We start from the raw sequence: 19,399 nt of genomic DNA on the forward strand, positions 1-19,399 counted from the left end.
GAAACTATAATTGAAAGTGGCCAGTTGGGCACCAGTGCTAATCAGCAGTTATTGATTTTATTGAGTACAAACTGGCAAATACTCTCCTTATAAACACACACACACACACACACACACACACACCTGAGGGCATAAGCGGCACACTAGGTCTTAACTATGTGGCTGTGATTGACTTTGTTAGAGGCACCCTCCCACACCCAGCAGCACCCTGCCAGCAGGTGCTCAACCCTGAAAAGAACAATTATATAATGGGTTTTCTTTGTTGTCCTTTCACACCCAGCACTCTCACATTAACGCCCTGAGTTAGAGTTATTTTGTTTTTATTTAAGTTGACTGGACTATTTTCTGCAGGATGGGAGCCACACAGATGGCAGCGCCACCGCAGGCCCCAAAGCACCACGGCTCTGCTCAGCGTCCAGACAGATGGTGAGAAAAGAACTCATCATTTTGTTCGGAAATAACCTTGTGGTTCCTCAGTTGCAGCTTTGACCACCCAAATAAAGTGAATATGTAAGAATGGAAGGCAGAGGTCTGTTTTCTTCTGTGTCTACTTCCCTAAAGGTCACATGTTTTCAAGCCCATTTAATTTGCTAAAATAGACACCAGAGTTTCAGTTCCCTCTTCTTTTTAACCTGTTCATTTGATGGAAAGAGTTTGCAGTTACAGCACACATGACATGTTTCCCCCTCTTGCGTAGAGAAAAGTATAAAACCTGACGTGTGTGCAGAGTTTCCCACCGTTTGGCAGTTTACTTAGCCCGGGTGCGGCTGTGTATAAAATGTTTTATAACCCTATATTCCCTCTGTTGATGATGGTGGTGGTGGTGTTGTGTTTTCAGTTGGTTTGTATTTTTCTACTTCAGTTATGGTATAATGCTTTTATTGTCACAGACTTTACATTTACAGGGTTTGTATGGGTGCAGGAAATTTTTAACACATGAATTTTAGTGTTTTCAAGGTTTGAAAAGTTTTTTGATAAAGTGCTGCACGCTGCTTAAAACTGTAATTGCATTACTTGCATTACAGACATTGAGGCTGGCATTATGTAATTTCCTTTTGGAGCAACATCTATGATTTAACCCCTTTAATGAATTATTTTCAGCTCCTTGCAAATATATTAAATAAAATACTTAAAAAGAAAATAGTAGTATGTTGATTCTTTATTTTTGTAAACTGCAGCCTAACTGTAAACATGTTGCCTGTTTTGTGTCCTCAGAGCTTCAGCAGTGGTGTGGTGCCGTACCTCGGCACTTACCTGACGGTCCTCACCATGCTGGACACAGCGCTGCCTGACAATGTGGAGGTGAGCACACACACACACACACACACACACACACACACACACACACACACCCCTGTTGCTTCAGTTTGATCTCTTTTATTACCTCTTTTCTTATGTCAGATTTATGAGGCCATATTTGTACAGTAACACTGGTTGTTGTTTTTCACTTTCACAGGGCGGACTCATTAACTTTGAGAAGCGCAGGCGGGTAGGTGTCGCCTCCTAGTGGTGTCTCACATGAATGACTGTGATTGTTAAAATTTTTAATAACCTGTGCAGATTTACAAGATATTTTTATGTTCTGTCTCGTTCTTTTCTGTTATATGGATTAATCTTTGCTCTGTTTTATTTCTTTCTCTTGCAGGAGTTTGAGATTCTCTCTCAGATTCGGCAGCTTCAGGCTTCCTGTTCCCACTACGACCTTCCAGTTAACCCCCATGTCACAACCTGGCTGCAGGCGCACACGCTGCTTACAGACCAGGAGAGGTGAGACGCACTGCAGTATGACATAAAGACAGTCAGGTGGATTGGAGAACATTTGCAAAGCCATTTGCATCATGTCTGAATTTGTCTGTTTTTTTTGTCTCTTGAAGTTATGAGCTGTCTCGTGACCTGGAGCCTCCAGTTGACCCCTGTCCCAGTTCTCCCAACTCATGGAGCAGTCGCCTGCTCACTAAGAAACTTGCCTCGTAAGTCTGCAAAACAACTTCTAGTCTCTAACATAAAGTATAACTACAGCTAAAAATACTCTGTTTATTTTAATTCTGAAAAAAAAAACAGTATTCCTTCTAAGATGTTTACATGGCAGCTGTTATTAGAGCAAAAGTGGCAGGACTTAGCACTGTAAGACATGTAGGACCATGTCTTTGGATTTGTTATTTTAATAGTAGAAAAATAACCATCTAAATTTTAATCTGCATCTACATGTGGGACATAAATATGGGACATCTGGCCTCACACACAAGGTCTCAAGTAAGAAACCTTGGTATTATTTTAGATTCAGACCTAAGTTTTAATGCGCATTTTAATTCATTAACCAAAACTGCCTTTTATCATTTTTTTATCAACATTGTGAGGGTGAGACCTGAGATGCTGAAAAGCTTGTCCATGCCTTTGATTTTAGTCGTCTTCATTATTGTAATGCTCTGTTTACTGACCTGCCAAAAGCAGCTGCTGCAAAACCACAAACCATTCAGAATGCTGCTGCCAGGATTTTAACAAAAACTAAGATGAGAGATCATCTCCTGTTTTACATAATCTACACTGGCTTCTTGTATCTTTTAGAACTGATTTTGATTCTTCTAGTTTTAGCTTCTAGTTCTAGCTTCTTTTAGTTTTTAAGTCACTGAATGGCCTCACTCCCACAATCTCCCTCTCATTTTGTAATCTTTCTTGAACCCTTAGATCCTCCGCAGCTGCTCTCTTAACTGTCCACAGGGTCACCTCTGAAACCTTCAGTGATGCTGCTTTTAGCCATTACGCCCCCATAATTTGGAACACTTTGCCTTCAAACATTAGACTTGCTAACTCAGTGGACAGTTTCAAGTGACAACTGAAAACATATCTTTTTAATATGGGGCTTATAACCAACTATAGACTTTTATTCATGCTCCTCCTTGTGTGTCCATTTGAATTTTATTTAATTTGATTTGATTTTGTGGGTAAATTTTGATGTTGTGTTTTTATTTTGCTGCAAAATTTTAAAGCACTTTGAGCTGTGTTTCATGCGTGAAAGGTGCTATATAAATAGGGTTCACTTGTTCATTCATTCATTTAAATACATAAACAGGCATTAGATACGTGGGTCAGATTTTATTCATATTTCATTTAAGCAAATGCTTTATAAAGAAATAACAAACATCATTTAAAAGGTTCCTGCATCTGTTCCAGAAAGATGCATGCCTGACATTTTAAAAAATTGTTTCAGTTGCTGTTTTGTGAAAAGGTACACATCTTAACTTTTTGTGTGCGCAGGTTGCGGACAGCCAGCGACAGCTCCCTCAGGAAGACCCACGCTGACCAGATCAGCGTGTCCTCGTCTGGCTCCAGCAGTTCGGACATGGAGGACCTCTCTGCCCCTCAGCCCTCCCCCCTCAGACTCAAGCTCAAGGTAAGAGTGCAGGCTGTCTCCTGTGTTTATGGTCGGAGTGGATGGACCATAGCAGGGACAAAGATACAAAACATGTTTAAAAACTGGAAATTGGATTCACACTGGAGCTTAATGTCCGGTTTTTCCCCTCTGTGTCTCCCCCTCCTCCCCTCCCTCAGTCTCTCTCAGGCTCTCTTCACAACGTCGCAGAGGATTTCTCCTCCGCCTCCATGTCCTGCTCCTCTCGCAGCCTTTCCAACTCCTCCTGTAGCTCCTCACATCCGGACCTCAGCTCCTCTTCTCTTCTGAACTCAGACTCGTCATCATCATCCACTTGCTCTCCTCAGCCCGTCTACAACAAACAGGTCGCTGACTCATGTATCATCAGGGTCAGCGTGGAGTCTGTCAGCAATGGAAATGTCTACAAAAGCATTCTGGTGAGGACGCCGGTTTTGTAATCCAGTGTTTCTGAGGTCAGCCAGCCTGTCACACTTTCTAAAAAAGGAAAGAGGAAGAAAAAACAAAAAGTAAGCAGAAGAAGTTGCTTAATCATCTGTGTCAACCTCATTACATGGAAAGAAAACAAACATGTTTTACCCAGGAATGTCTAAAAATAATTGTGCATGACCAGAAATTTTTAGGTTTCATTTTTCTGTGCCATTTGCAAAGAAGCTGCTGTGCTGTTATCAGACCAAGATTTAGGAATGAACCCTTCAAGACAACATTATCAATTCAGGCTACAAATAAGTTATTTCCATTTTTATTTGGCTTTTGATTTTTCATTTAATCTATAAATGAATAAATAATGTTAAGTGGAAGCAACCAGAGCAAAAATTAATTCACCAGTTGATAAAGGATTTAAATTAACCGTGTTATCCAGCTACAAATTTTTGTTGTGAGTTGCCAGGCTTGGGAGATATTGGCTGTAGAGATGAATGCATAACGAGTTAATGGTAGTCGACTTGTGCTCAAAGGGCTTTAAAATACATTTGGAAAACTCAACAGCAATGTCTCTTTACAGCTAGTAGGAACTACTTTCTTTATACCAGAGGAAAAAAGTAGTTCCAACATGAAATTGCTCACAGCAAGGTCTGCAGATTATCTCGAGCATCTGAGTCAAAATAAAGTGTCAAAATAAAATGACAGTCTTGTAAATTTTCACATTTGTATGTGTTCAGAACGAGGTTACAGTTTTGACTCTGGTTGTATTTTGACATCTGGCTGTTTCATCACCAGCTGACCAGTCAGGACCACACGCCTCAGGTGATTCAGAGGGCTCTTGAAAAACACAACATGGAGGACGTCAGCTGCCATGATTTCAGCCTCTGTCAGATGCTCAACAATGGAAAAGGTAAATGTCTTCTCCTCACAGCACTCCTCTTGTAGTCTAGTGAGCAGGTGTGACCCACTCAGAACAGCATTAATTCTAAGGTAGGACTTTCCCTATCTGTGTGTGGGTGTTTTGTTTTTGTTTTGTTTACCAAGTTTCTCCTTTTGTGGGTGATTAAATCCAAAACCACTGATGACTTGTATTTAAAGCTGTGCATTGAATTACAAAGCTGTCAGTCAGGCAGCTTCTTTACAACTTTCTGTAACTTGGAGCCTCATAAGCAGAAGTCATTCCTCTGTTTTCTCTGGTAGTAAAAAAAAGTGAATATTTTTGTGTAAACTAGTTAAATTTGCACACCAGGATTTAATTTAATAGTCGTAAAAAATTTTGCCTGTGTAACACATCAACAGTAAATGTCAAACTCTAATGTAGAGGGAACAAAAAACAATTCCTTCACTAAGTCTGTCTTTAAACTATATAACAAATGAGCCAAAAGACAAATAACCCATGAAGCTGGAAAACAGCTCTTGCTCTTACTGTATTTTTATTGCCCTCAATGATGCTATCCTTCTTTCTAAGTAGGCATCTCTGACAGTTACCCTCCATATCATAGTGAGAAATGTCAGTCACTAACTAAAAACAAAAGCTGATGAAGCAGACTAGCCAAAATAAATTGCAACGCTTCATCACCTCATTCCTCTCTCTGCTTCAGAGCTTCAGATCCCTGACAAAGCCAATGTATTTTATGCCATGAACACCTCCGCCAACTACGACTTTGTGCTGCGTCAGCGCTGGAGAAGCCACGGGAGGCTTGTCTCCCCTTCCAGTCCTGGAGCTCAACCCAAGATCCGCCACGCTAAGTGAAACAGTCTGTCCTGGCTGAATGTTAGGAATACATCTAGAAGAAGACAGAGGAGCTGCTCATCTGCAACAACATGCCCACAGCAACACATCTGTGGCTGTCAGTATCGACTCATTACCATGAGAGTGTCACTGTGCAGCGGATATGAGACGCTCTGCCAGACAGTGTCCTGAGAAGGTGGACGGCTTCGGCTGAAAAGACACATTGTCTTCACCAGGAGCAACAGTGAAATGTGTTCAATCAAGAATTATTCTGGACTGTTTAAAGAGTGATGCAAAAAGAGAAAAATGTCCACCTGTACAGAACAGAGACACCAAGAAGAAACTTAAAGAAATCAGGATTTTGTGTTCTCATGTTGTTTTCCATCGTCACCATCAACACAACATATAAACACTCATCAACCGTTGTGGACAAATGCACATCATATTGTGGATTATTGCACATCATAAACTGAGCAGGGCTGCAGGTTTAACATCAGGAGAAGCTGGTCTGAGTCATCACATTAAATCATCCTACGGGAGAAAACGTGGCTACAGAATCAGGTCGGCAGACACGACTGCAGTCTGTTGTCTGGGACTGGACCAGCAGACGTGCCACGCTCTTTTCAGCCTGTGTGGCTAAATGACTCTTTGAATCACGCAAAGTCGGGACGTAGACTGTTAGTTGATGAGTAAGCATTCCCAAACAGATGTGGTTCAGATCAGTCTTATGATTTCAGTGTGCTTTGAAGAACAGTTTTCGCCGAGGCCTGTTCCTTCTCCGAGAGTTGCAAATAAGTATTCAGTCGTTTTTGAGTTATTGAGGATTTAAATGTTTTAACGTCATTTTATCAACTTAAATTATTTAATGCATTTCAGTATTCAGCTTTTGGGATGAAATTGGCATGATGAAAATGTTTGTTTGTTTGTTTGTTTGTTTGTTTGTTTGTTTGTTTGTTTTGGTTCATTATAAATCCTCTCTTCAGCCTGTAGTGCTACACTGTTTTAAGACATAAATGTGCTTAAATTTCTTTAGCATCTAATAAGCTCAACTCAAGTTTGCATATTTTCAATTAAGAAAGTTGAGTTTTGCCTGAGTTTGAGTTTGCTGTTATTAAATGAAGGAGACACTGTATATGAGCATAATGTGCACGTTACAAGTGTTTATACTCAGAGGTCGTGCCTGAACTGTGGCTGACGTAGAGGTATCTCTGATGCGTTTCCTTTCCTATTATTAAGGCTATTAGTCACGTCAGTCTGTAATCCAGGGCAGTTAAAGAAGAACAGGTCTTCTGCAATGAGTGGTATGTAGCTCACTCCACCTGTGTGACGCTGTGAATGAGCTTGACCTGAAGAATGGTTCATGTATGTGAAAATGAAGTGTCCCAGTATGTGAATTTGACATCTGAGATCGTCTCAGTGATGTGAAATCCCCCACAAAACTCTAAGGCAGCTTTCTGTAAGTGTTAAAAGTCATTTAAAGTTTTATTTATTTTTGGGTGATGCAATAAGTGGATCACATCCCTGTTTAAAATTAATACAAAAAAAGCACAGAGGTGAGGTTTCTCCTTAGCTTTGTGCTGGATTTTGCATCTCTGGGAGCAGCTTTGGTTTGTTAAAAGTCAGGTGAAGTGTTAGTGAGAAAGGTCTGGTAGCTGCAGTATACAATACAATATGAAGGAGTCTTCAGCCTAACTTCAGCCGTGTCTGTTTCTGTCTGTCGACTGTGTTATTAGTAGGCTTTATGCTCATTCTCTCCTTCATTAGTGTTTGAAATGTAAATGTCAACATTACTGTATGAGAGTTGTAATTTAAGCCTCTTTATCTTTGTTCTAATATTTTATTTCAACAGAGTCTTTATTTTTAAAGTTTAATCTAAGCACTTGCTCTTTATAATTGGTATTAAATGTCCACTAATAAAGACAATTTACTATTTAACAACTGCCACAATTGTAATGATTTGTTTTTATTTATTGTGTATGACTTAAGGATTTCCTGAGGCTCCCCAGTCAACATTAGGGCTGTACACTGACAAGTTTGCAATACAATACGTATCACATTACCAAGGGTATAAATCAATATATTGGAGGGCTCTAATTTTAGGAGAACTTTCATAGTAGAAAAAACAACAATGTAAGCAGCATACAATCTGAGGAAATAACTTAAGTTTTTATGGAATCAGAACAGTGATATTTGCATTTGTATTTATCACAGTTCCTGTTATGGAACCACAGTTAGTTAAAAGATATGTGCTCACTTCCTCCTGTTTCAGTTAACGTTGAAATGAGTCAGAGACTGAAGCTTGACTTCAACGCTGCATGTAAACTGTTGATTAAAAATAACAATACAGTTCTTGAGAATCTGTACAGTTGTCTCTTACCTGTAGTGGTATTTACCCATCTAGATAGTTTTGTTATGAGCTGCTGTGTTTTGGAGGTATCGGTCTCTCCAGTATAATGGGACAAAATGGCACTTGGCTTGTGGTGCTCAAAACAAAAAAACCCAAAAACAAATAAACAATAACAACAACAAAAACCCCAACAGCAATGTCTCTCTAGAAGTCGTGACTGAGTTACTCAACATAATCCTGAGACCTGGTTCTGAGCAGTTCCATTTAGGAACCACATGGAGCTGCTCCCAATAAGACTGATAGACTATCTTGAAGAACCAGGTCATGGTATGTAGGAAGAGACAGTGGTGCAGAATGAATTTTTCAAATGTATTTGAAGCCATTTAGTGCCATAATAATAATAACAATTTATTACTTTTACACAGCATTTCATTTTAAACACTCAAAGTGTTTCATGGTGACAGGGAAATATTAGAGAGAAGGCAGACATCTACAGCTGAAGGAAAAATATCTTTTTGATTTTGGAGTGAACTCTCCCTTTAAAATGAGGCTATACTTAATAATATTTGTGAAGCTGACATGAACGCTGACATTATAAGTCACAAGAGACTGACAAGACCTGAAATTACAATTCCAACTTTGGATAAATGCAGTGGTTGTAGACGGCCACTAGGTGGAGCCAAACACAGAGCAGTCCTTTGAATGTTTTGCCCTCTCTGTTCATCCTGGTTCCACATAAAGACAAACAACAGCTTTATCCTTCAGTCACACACATCAGGTTTTATGATGTCCAACTTAAAGCAAGTTCAGATAAAAATCTCTGTGGGGAAACAATGTTGCAGCCGTTAAAGACATTAGAGATTAGAATAAAACGTGAATCACTGTGTCTGAAGGGCAGCAGCTTCAAGGCCAGTGAGGAGAGGAGAGTCGGGTCAGCGAGGGTCAACTCCTGTCTCTGCACCCTGATGAAGCCCCAGACAATGTGGGAGGTCAGAGGTCACGGTGACAGATGTGTGTGTATGTGTTTTTGGTGGTGGGAGGTTGTGACCTGTCTGGCCTGTTCTGCTGCATGTTATGAGAGCTCTTTTTTTTTTCCATGTTTTGAACACACGTCAATCCACTTACACTCTTTAACCTCTTACCTGTTAGTAGGAGCTGGGCTGGATTTCTAAGAGCTCATTGTAAAGTGTGTGTGTGTAGGAGGACCTACACTCTCTGTAAAATATCCTTTCACTTTCATTTTTTCTTCTATTGTCTCCCTTTTATCTGCTGTAACAGTACAGGTGTGTTTATCCTGTTCACCTGTATGTGCAGTATGTGGTGTTGAGTACTTGGGTTGGGTGGTAAACAAATACATTTAATCAGGATTACATAATCAGAATACAAAAAATAAGTAGCTATTATCAGTCCAGATTACATTTTTAAAAAATATTTAATTAGATTATTGCTACATTGTCAAGGATTACGTGATTACATTTTCAATCACATTCTTAAAACTCAGTAAGTTTAAAGTTATGGAACTTGTTATACTTGTCATACTTTGACTTTACTAGTTCCAAATGCTAAATATAAGTCACTCCTCTCTTTACTGGATTCCAGTTTTGTTAATGGTGACTTAATATTTGTTTTTATTTTTAATGAGGATTTATGGATAATGTAGGGTTTTTTTTTATCTACATTGAAAATGGATGATTAACATTTTTAATAAGTGCTCCTTTTACATTAAAAGTAGGGCCGGGCATTGTTTAAAAAATTATAACACCAGTACCCTTAAAGTGACACCAATACCAAAAGACACTTTTCAGTACACTTTTTACATGGTGCAACTGTTCTGGACTGACTAGACAGTTCCAATACTACTTGGTACTGGGTTATTTGAATCGATACGCTGACAGTATTCAGTACCGATAACCAGCCTTACAGTAGATAAAAGTGCAAGGCCTCAGCATCCCACATGTTGTAGGATACACACAGTACCCTCCACCTGTAGTTTAGTCAAATCAAATTACCTGTACAGAAACAGTACAGACACAAGCATAAATGCTGAATGAAACATGCATTTTACTTGTATTGAAAATGTTTTAGTATTACATTACTAATTACAAAAATCACCATGTAATTTGTATTCAGTAACTGATTATATTTAAAAGTAATATGACTCGACCCTGTTAGTTTATCTACATCCAAGGGCAAAATGACCCACCTGTCATACGTGTGTGTCTGACACACCACCTGTACAGGATGTCACAGTGACACTTGGGTCACATGCTCCCCTTAAGTGACTGCTTATATTACATTATATCACGTGTTATAAATACATTATATCACATTACATGCAGCTGCTGGGCTTTTCGTCATCTCAAAAGATGAGATCACATTACTCACATCCACACACTGGTTGCCTGCAGGTTTTAGAATTGATTTTAAGATTTTATTGCTGGCTTTTAAAGCTCTGCAGGACCCAATTATATTTCAAATCTACTCGTCCCAAATGAGCCTGTATGTAACTTTTGATCCTCAGCTGGGACCCTTCTGTCGGTTCCCAGGTTGCTCCTCGTCACAAAAGGTGACAGGAATTTTGTGATAAGGGCCCCTTGTTTATGAAACTCCCTACTTGAGGATATTGGGTTTGCAACTTAAGTTTTCTCTTTTAAATCTCATCTGAAAACTTATTTTTATAGAGAAGCCTTCTAATTATATATGGCAGTCATTTATGACCATATGTTGAAGGGCCTCTGTGACTCATAATTTATTAAAAACTGTTCACAACCTTTTTTAATGGCTCTGTGTCAGTGACGGCTGTGGCCAGAGATGACATGTTTTCGAGTCATCCCATTCTTGTGAACACAATTTCTCCAGAACGCTCAGAGGGAATTTCTTCAAACATGTCCACTTGAACTTAAGGATGAACTGATCAGATTTTGGCTGTCAGAGTTCACTGTGATCTCATCAAATACATTTTTGGCCATTACTTAAGAATTCATATGTTAATTATGACAGGATTCCTGAGAAGAGACTATTGTTATTGGGTTCCTGATGGAGATCTACACTTTACTGAGTGCACTCCTCCTCCTACATTTGACTTATTTTGTTTTATATTTACTGTTTTTATTTGTATTTTTTATTTCATTGCACTATTCCACAAGTTGTTGCTTCTCCTGATTATTTTATTGCCATATAGATTGCTTGTGTATAACTGGCTTCTTTGAACTTTTTAATGTTTTAACTGTACCGCCTGTTTAGAAAGAACTTTGTAACTCTCCTTCCTCACTTGTGGTTGTGGTTTCTTGCTGTCCTCCTGTGCCCTGGTGTCTCGTGGAGAATTGAGTCTTAATGACTTCCAGTGTGCATGAGGCCAGATGAGGCCACTTTCCTGACATGAACTCGCAAACTGTTCAGTCAATCGATAGACCTCAGATACCAGTCAGTCAACTGGTATCATGTGAGAGCTGAATTTAAATTAGAATCAGTTCTCCCCATCAAGACTTACTCTGAGGACTCGGTCTGAGCGCCTGAAATTCGTTTTACATGATCTGTTTTTCAAGGAGCATTCTTTCTTTTAGCAGAAATTCAAACCACAGCAAAAATCATCAGTAGTTTGGTCTCACAGTTGCTCAGACTGTGATGCAAACAAATATTTTGTTTTAGAGACATCCTGGATAAACAAATGTTTGGTGGGTGGGCGTCAACTAAGAACTGAAACATCCCCAGTTCACTGACACTTAACAGAATAAATACCAAAAATACTCGTTAAAATGTTTTGGTGAACAGTTTACCATCTGGACAAGCAGCAAAACAATAAGAACTACAGCTCTCAGAAAAACATGGACCAGTATCAGGGCCATCTTATCTTCTAAAACTGGTATTTTAACAAAAGAAAATGTGTAGCAGTTTTTCATTTGTGTTTTGCTCTGTATAAAAGCAGACATAACAAAACATTATCATGCTGATTGCCGGGGAATATTCAGGCTTTGTAGAGGGATGAATGTGCCAAATTTCAGACGAGGAAGATTCCCGACCAGAGAGTGACGGCCATTTGAATTGCGCAAGTTGCTGCTGTTCCACATATTAGTAAAATGCGAGAAGGATTATGTGTGCGCTTGTTATATAAAACATGTTGCACAATGTGCTGAGTTATGAATTGCGGTGGTTAATACCAGTACCAATTTGTAAACCAATTATAATAAAATAGCATGTAATACTCAAGAATCAGGTCTTTGAATTTGAGTCTAACACATTTTTACACATTTTGCAGTTATGCTGCCCTTCTTTAGTTCTGTGCCCTCAAACATTTCTAAACCCACCCTGTCTCTCTCTCACACACACACAGTGACACACTTAAACATTTAGTCTAAATCCCTCCATACAGACAGCTGTGTCCGAAGTCACGCGTCACTAAGTCCACCTCATTGTGTCAGTACTGTACATGAGCTGCATGTCTCCTGTTCACTCAGCTGAGAATAATAACCAACGACTAATCACAAATTAGTGTGTGTGTGTGCGTGTTTTCTTGCACATGAGGCAGAGGCCACTGTATGTGTGCGTGTCTACAAGTAAGTGTGTGATATGAGCAAGCCAGTGTTCAGTGTGTGTGTGTGTGTATTCAGTGCCTGTCCAGTCACGCAGGCACGTTATTCAATAGAGCAGGTCAGTGGGAGAAGATTTGCTCACATGTTCATGTAAACATATTTCTAACGTTGTGTTTCCAGTTGTGTGTGTGTGTGCGTGTGTGTGTGTGTGTGTGTGTGTGTGTGTGCGTGTATAGCTGCAGGTCTGTGGTGTAACAGTAGACAGATGGGAGAAATGGCTGAGACTAATCTAAGGGGGTTAATCCACTTAATAACCACCACGAAGGACTGCTGGTTACCTCACTCACCACAGCTCCAACATGTTGTTTGTCTGTCAGGCCACTCAAGCTCCAATAATGTTGGCTTACATAAAGAATGCCGACTGAGCAATATTCTTGATGAAACGGCATCATCAGCTGTGTTTACTGTGTCTGCATGAGAGCATCAGCTTCCAATAGACTGATGATGAAGGATTTTTTTTTAAGGATCCGTCTTAATACATACTCTCCCATATGTAAATCTCTATAATCTAACCTCTCCATACTGGCTCTGGACAGATCCCTTCCCTAAGTGATTTCAATCTAAGTGACGGGGAAATATATCCTGTTCACTGTAAAAATGCATTACAAATGTATCTGAAGCTAATATAAGATATCATCACTCTGCATTAGCCAAATCAAGTGGATATCTTCCTCATTTACAAGCCTTTTAGTAGAAAATCATCTCTTTGTGTTTTTTGTACAGTTTCCTTGCTGAGCACAGCAGTGAAGTGGAGGTATAGGAAGGAAATATTTCTAGAAAGAGCATAACTTGGGAAGGCAAACTCAGACTTCTGAAGCCTTGTCAGCTAAAGTGAAAACTGTGGACTTTGTCCCCCATATTTTACATTGCAGTTGGCTGGCAGGGATCCCTGCACATGCAGCGTGGACAGACTGAATACTGAGCAGCAATAATGCTTTCAGTGTATAAAGAATCACACAATGACCAGACATAGTTAGACCTGAAAAAATCAGAATCTGTCTTTTAAAGGGAAAACGCGGCACTCTTCATGTGTTTATCCAGTCAGTGTTGAAGGTGAGTGTAGTCAATTAAAGCAATAAATTTCTCAGTGCCCATATATTGACCAGGGAAACTGAGTTCTCCTGCTGCTACGCCTGTTGTTCTCCCTTCATCCAGTGATGTCACAGTGATGTAGTTGGTCTTAAGGAAGAACTACAGGCTATTTCAACTTGGATTTCAAGTCTCCTCCTTTGGGTAACCAGGGAGCATACTAGATGAGTATTTACTATATTTTGTCCAATTAAGTAATAGCCATAGGCTGGGTGATGATATGCACAGCAATGTAGGCATTGGTGTCAGAAGCTTGCATTCATCCTGGTCAGCACGTCTCTACAAGCAGAAGAACTCAGATTTCTTGGTCAATATCGCAGCACTGAGGAATTTATTGCTTCATTTGACTGCATTTACTATCAACATTGACTGGATATCTACATGAAAGTGCCATTTTTTCCCTTTAAAGGACCAGTTTGGTGGCCACTTTCACATGCGAAACGTGAATGGCTGTATCCAGAGTCAGAGTTTGGTTTGTCCATTTTGGGGTACTATAGACAACATAACATGGCAGTGCATCATGGCGGCCTCGGTGGAGGAGGACCTACACTCTCTATAGATATTAACAGCTCATTCTAAGGAAACGAGAGCACAACAATATTTTTCAGGTAATGGTGATATACACAAAGGAAAACATTTCATTTCCAGTAAATCCCTGTAAACACATGCTAAATTGTTGTTTTGCTCAGACACTCTGAGCCAAAAATAAATACAATGTCATATTTTTTACTAATAATTTGACACGTGTCATATCACTGGGAGGTCAGAGGTCAGTGTTATACTCAGAGTGTTAAGGGAATGTCTTTATAGGCTTCTTCATAGGCACCTAGCTAGCTAACATTTAACTGGGAGCAGGCTTAAAAATATACAATGCTGAACATATCATTTAATAAAGGGTGATAGGTGTTAGACGCAACATCTAAACAATAAGTTACATCAGCAGCAACAGTCCACGAGTGTCCCTCCTGATCCATTAAAGAGCTGAGAGCTAACAAAGCAGGCTAAATTAGCATTAGATACTACAGCAAAATCCATACTCCACTTTAATATGTGCACACACACCCTGGAAGCTGCATAGTTATGTTTATTTCTGAATTTTTAATGTCTTAGTCCTGATCAGTAATGCATTAATAAATGCTTAATTAATAATGTACAAGTTTTTATTAGAAACAACATATGAACCCTTATTACCTTGCTGTAAGGGATACCAGTGTGTCTTATAAAGGCAGGTAGTCTACTTCCTCCCTGTGTTTAATTAACTTTATTGATCTCCAGTGATGTTCCAGTTAAAATATTTATAGAACAATGTGGCAGCTTGGATTTAAACCCAGGCACTTGGACTAATGTGTTCAAGGGCCATTAGTGTTCCTCTGATGTCAGTAAAATGTTTGTACTGTACACACACAGCTCACAAATAAATCTCTTTACGGGAACGTAGGGGAGAGACATTCATAACACCTGAGTCAGAGTTCTCCTACTGCTACGTGGGAAACTTTGGTGTCTGGACTGAATCAGTGTTCAAGATTACATCACATAGCATGCAGCTACTCTTTGCTGTTTTAGGTAATGTGAAAATTTTACTGACTATTGCAAGGATTTTGATTTTTTTAAAGATTTTTAAAGAAATAGTTCCTTCATTTCAAAGGAATCATTTGTAAGATGAGAGTACTCATAGCCTACTACTCTCTTATCTACGGTGTGGTAAATATGTAGCTGGAGCCAGTAGCTGGTTAGCTTAGCTTAGCATAAAGACTGCAAACAGGAGGAAACAGCTGCCTCGCTTTGTCCAGAGGTGACAAAATCTCCCTGCCAGCACCTCTAAATCTCACTAGTTAACATATTATATATCTTGTTCATTAATTCCAACTAAAAACTAAATGTAAAAAAGACACGTTGTGCCACTATGTCTACATCCAAAATTCCATTATAACATGTTATTTAGTAAGGTAAAACAGTATGTGAGATTTTTTTTTTTACAGTGTCTGAAATGTTAGTACAGAACCAGTAGTACACAATGAGCATATTTTTTCCAAGGAAATATTATAGTATGCAAGCACTAGACACTACGCCTAACATATAGGATGTATCCCGTAATGCAAACTGACAATATCAACAACATAACACTTGAATGTAGATAACAACTGATGTGTAATGTATTCTTTGAATTAGTCCATAGTTGGCACGGGCTACCATGTTTATGAGTCGCTAACCGGCATGGAGGTTCTCTAAAAGTAACATGATACTCACTGAACAGTGAATCTGAAAAGACAGGCTACATACTGCTGTTTATTTACACAAAAGTATCTTGAAAAATAGTATAGATATTTGGTATGTAATACATAGTATTTTGGCCGCAGTGAATTTCTTGGCTGGGTGTAGTGACTACCTGGAGTCTTATTATCGCAGTGAGGTTGCCTAGCAACCAATGGAGACTTCAGTCTCTCGTCTTTATGTAGCTTCATATGTAGCATAAAGACACAAATAAAATCAGTCTTCTCATCTAAATCTTGACAAGAAAGCAGAGATGTTTGTTTCCCAAAATGTCAAACTAGTCTTTTCAGCTTTGGGAGAATGGGAATTGGATATTTAAGTATATTCTGAACAATGTATGAGTGGCCTTGCCTTAAAATAGAAGTACCACTCCTTTTGCAGTGACTTAGATGGCAAAGTGCAGAAATGTGTCAGAAAAAAAAATAGTGGTCATAAATGATAAGCTCATTCACTGTAATTTGACCAGTTGACCAGTGATCTACAGCACCACATAGTCACACAAATGATTACAGGTTTAATCATAATAGCTGCAATAAATCTCACTTAGAGAACTTGAGACTCTCGATTAGCGCCGTGTTCAGTCATCCTGCAAAGTGTTTAATAATTGATTAACTGCATTCCACAGTTATTTATTTTTTAACCATTCTCTAACTTTAACTTCTCAGTGACCATTATTAATAATAATAGGATAACAGGATAACACTGCTTTATTTTATTTTATTTTATTTTATTTTTTTCTGATTTTTGCAACAAGCAGCCCAACAGGTCTCTTACACTGACTGATCTTAATCAAATCCAGACATTCATGATTATGATCAGTTGAGAGAATGCTTGCCAAAGTTTTCTTTGGCAAGCCAGAAGATGCAAAATAACAAAAAAAAATTTTTTTTTTTCCTTTTCAGCTCTCAGATGTACGTCACTTTGAATAAAAGCATCTGCTAAATGAAATTGTAAATTTTGTGACTTGCACTTTATGAAGATTAGTTTGTGAAAAGCAAGTGTATACTATACAATCTGACCAATTAAAAAAAAAATTATTTTTTTGGTTAATTTGAAATAGTTGAACTTTTCAGTGTTTTAGAATAAACAAATACTTAAAGGCATAATATGAAACATTTCACATTTAACTGTCTAAAAGCAACTAGACTTATATTATAGACAGCAACATACCCAGAGAAATATATGACTGGTGTCATACCCCTTCCCTTTACTCTGTCTAGTTGCTATAACTTCTGGGGAAACACAGGAAGCAGCGAGGAAGGAAGTTGACGAACTAGCTAGCAACTCTATTGTTTAGTGTTGTTTGTATTGCTCACTCATGATGAAGCATGATTATCAGCAATGGTGGTTGTTGATGACAACAACTCCCATGATCTTAGACTGGTTCTCCACGTCATCAAACTACGTCTTTTGTTATGTTTTCATTGAGAAACCCTCAGTGGTAGAAATGACTGTATCACATACTGTAATTTTAAATCCTTAAAACAACCCTGATAATCATTGTATTTTTCATAAATCTGCTGTGTTGAAACAGTCTGAAAACAAATGTAGGTTGAGCAGGTTGACAGACTCAACAGATGATGGATTGTTAAAGTCAGATGCCAAAAGGGTATCACTCTCCGCAAATACACACACACACACACACACACACACACACGTATGCCAACAGGCTACTTCCTGTAGGACAAGGGCACAAGATATGGTAATGGACCCAGGGGTGGTTTGGCATTGCATAACATGGAGCTGAATCATCTCTCTCACATACACACACACACACACACACACACACACACACACACACACACATTCCTTGTGGCCTACTTTCATTTCAAAAGTGCACAACTTTCATGTGGCCTATTTTTACGTTGTGATGTAAATACATCGGCGTTGTGTGTGTGTCACTAAAGTCGGCAGTCCTTAAATCATTGTTTTACACACATCTGTGGCAGTGTGCGCGCGCACGCACACACACACATTCACTGACCTATTTTACAGTCCTGTGTAGGACAGAGGCAGCAGGGATTGAATGGGTCATGGCAGGCAACATAACTCTCTCCTGAACCGCAGCCAACCAAGCATGTTCAGCAGAGGAGTCGTTTTTCCCCCTCGCTCTGTTTTCTCTTTCAGGCTTCCTGCAGGCGTGGACCCAATCTGAGCACCATCTCTACTGTTGCAAATAAAATACATAGTTTTTATTACTTGTATCACCCTGCCTGCTGGTACTCTGTGTACTCTTATTCATCACAGGAGTGCGTGACTTGATTTGCCACTTCTACGATGCCTTTAGCGCAGTTCATACAGCTCTCTTTGCACTTGTGCCACATTTAAAAGCCACATGTTGCTCTATGCAGCTCATTTTCTTACGCTATTATGTTTTCAATGCCATTTGCACAACTATGTCACATAATGCAGGCCTATACAACTTCATTCAATACAAGCTTGTACTTATGTTCCTGTTTGTACGTCGATTGTGTTGGTATTCTTTATCTGTATTTTATTTTTTTTTCTTGTCCCCTATGACTCCCCCTTTGCACTGTCAGTGAAGCAGTAGCCCTCCCTTTTCTTTCCATATATGCTTGTGTTGAAGGTAGAATCAGTATTAAAGCCGGTCTTAAGCACACCAGAAAGATAATTGAGACTGTTTAGATTCATTTCCAGCATGTCACATACCAATATATTGGGTTGATTAAGTGTCCCAAACAAAGCAAAATAATGACAAAATGAGGAAATACAGGATCTCTGCAGATATAGCCACTACCACACACTTCTATTGGGTCATAAGTGATGATTGACAGGGATTATGTTTAAATGACTCCGTTTTTTGGAAAATGTTACACGGTATGCCTTTAATAAAAATAAACTTAAATTGAACTGTTAGTGTCACCAAACATCTAGACCTATAGTCATATACACCAAAACTAAACATGTACAGCAAAATAAGGTGTTAAAATGAATAATATAAAAAGTGTAAAAAAGGACAGAAATTACAGCCTTGAAATTACAAGTTCAGTCAGGGAAGACACAGGAATGAATGAAATGAAGGATGAAATTCAAACGTTGTGCCAGAGGTTTAATAATGGCTCTAATAAACCTCACTGAGGGAACTTGAGACCCTCGATTAGCACTGTGTCCAGTCATGCTGCAAAGGGTTTAATAATTGATTAACTGCATTCCACAGTTATTTATTCTTTGTCTGGAGAACATTATTCATGAGTCTAAAGCCTGTGTATGATAATAATAAGATTATATCAGATTATTTTCATCTCAGTTAGCATTATTTTGATTGCTTTTTCCAACAAACAAGTGTCTATTCTGACTAGGGCTGCAACTAATGATTGTTTTCATTATTAGCTTATGATGATGACGATGACGGTGATTATTATTATTATTGTTATTATTTTGTAAAATATAATTATTTTAGTTGTTTCACTGTAAAATCAGGTTAAACAACTTGCAAAAAATTTTGAATCAAACTCTTAAGTTTTGAAATAAACTAAAAAAAATGCAGACCTATAATCTTTAGTTGACGCAATTTACTTTCCTTGTTTAGATAAACTTGA

The 19,399-nt window shown here is 38.7% G+C and overlaps 1 protein-coding gene across 2 annotated transcripts in view; it reads left to right on the forward strand.

The window, feature by feature from the left end:
• Positions 1-19,399, forward strand: part of rgl3a (ral guanine nucleotide dissociation stimulator-like 3a) — a 45,316-nt gene that overhangs the window by 16,482 nt on the left and 9,435 nt on the right. Inside the window, exons 10-18 of one of the 2 annotated variants that reach the window (XM_084715902.1) lie at positions 352-426; positions 1,216-1,302; positions 1,457-1,489; positions 1,646-1,767; positions 1,875-1,970; positions 3,256-3,391; positions 3,550-3,807; positions 4,607-4,721; positions 5,413-5,761. In XM_084715902.1, the coding sequence (XP_084572028.1) occupies positions 352-426; positions 1,216-1,302; positions 1,457-1,489; positions 1,646-1,767; positions 1,875-1,970; positions 3,256-3,391; positions 3,550-3,807; positions 4,607-4,721; positions 5,413-5,564 (1,074 nt within the window). In that variant the 3' untranslated portion in view covers positions 5,565-5,761. Of the gene's footprint in view, positions 1-351; positions 427-1,215; positions 1,303-1,456; positions 1,490-1,645; positions 1,768-1,874; positions 1,971-3,255; positions 3,392-3,549; positions 3,808-4,606; positions 4,722-5,412; positions 5,762-19,399 lie in introns of those variants that run through there. The other variant, XM_084715901.1, reaches the window with a different exon arrangement.

This window comes from Lutjanus erythropterus, chromosome 3 (genome assembly GCF_056507025.1).
Source record: "Lutjanus erythropterus isolate fLutEry1 chromosome 3, fLutEry1.hap2, whole genome shotgun sequence".
NCBI classification, from domain to species: Eukaryota; Metazoa; Chordata; class Actinopteri; order Lutjaniformes; family Lutjanidae; genus Lutjanus; species Lutjanus erythropterus.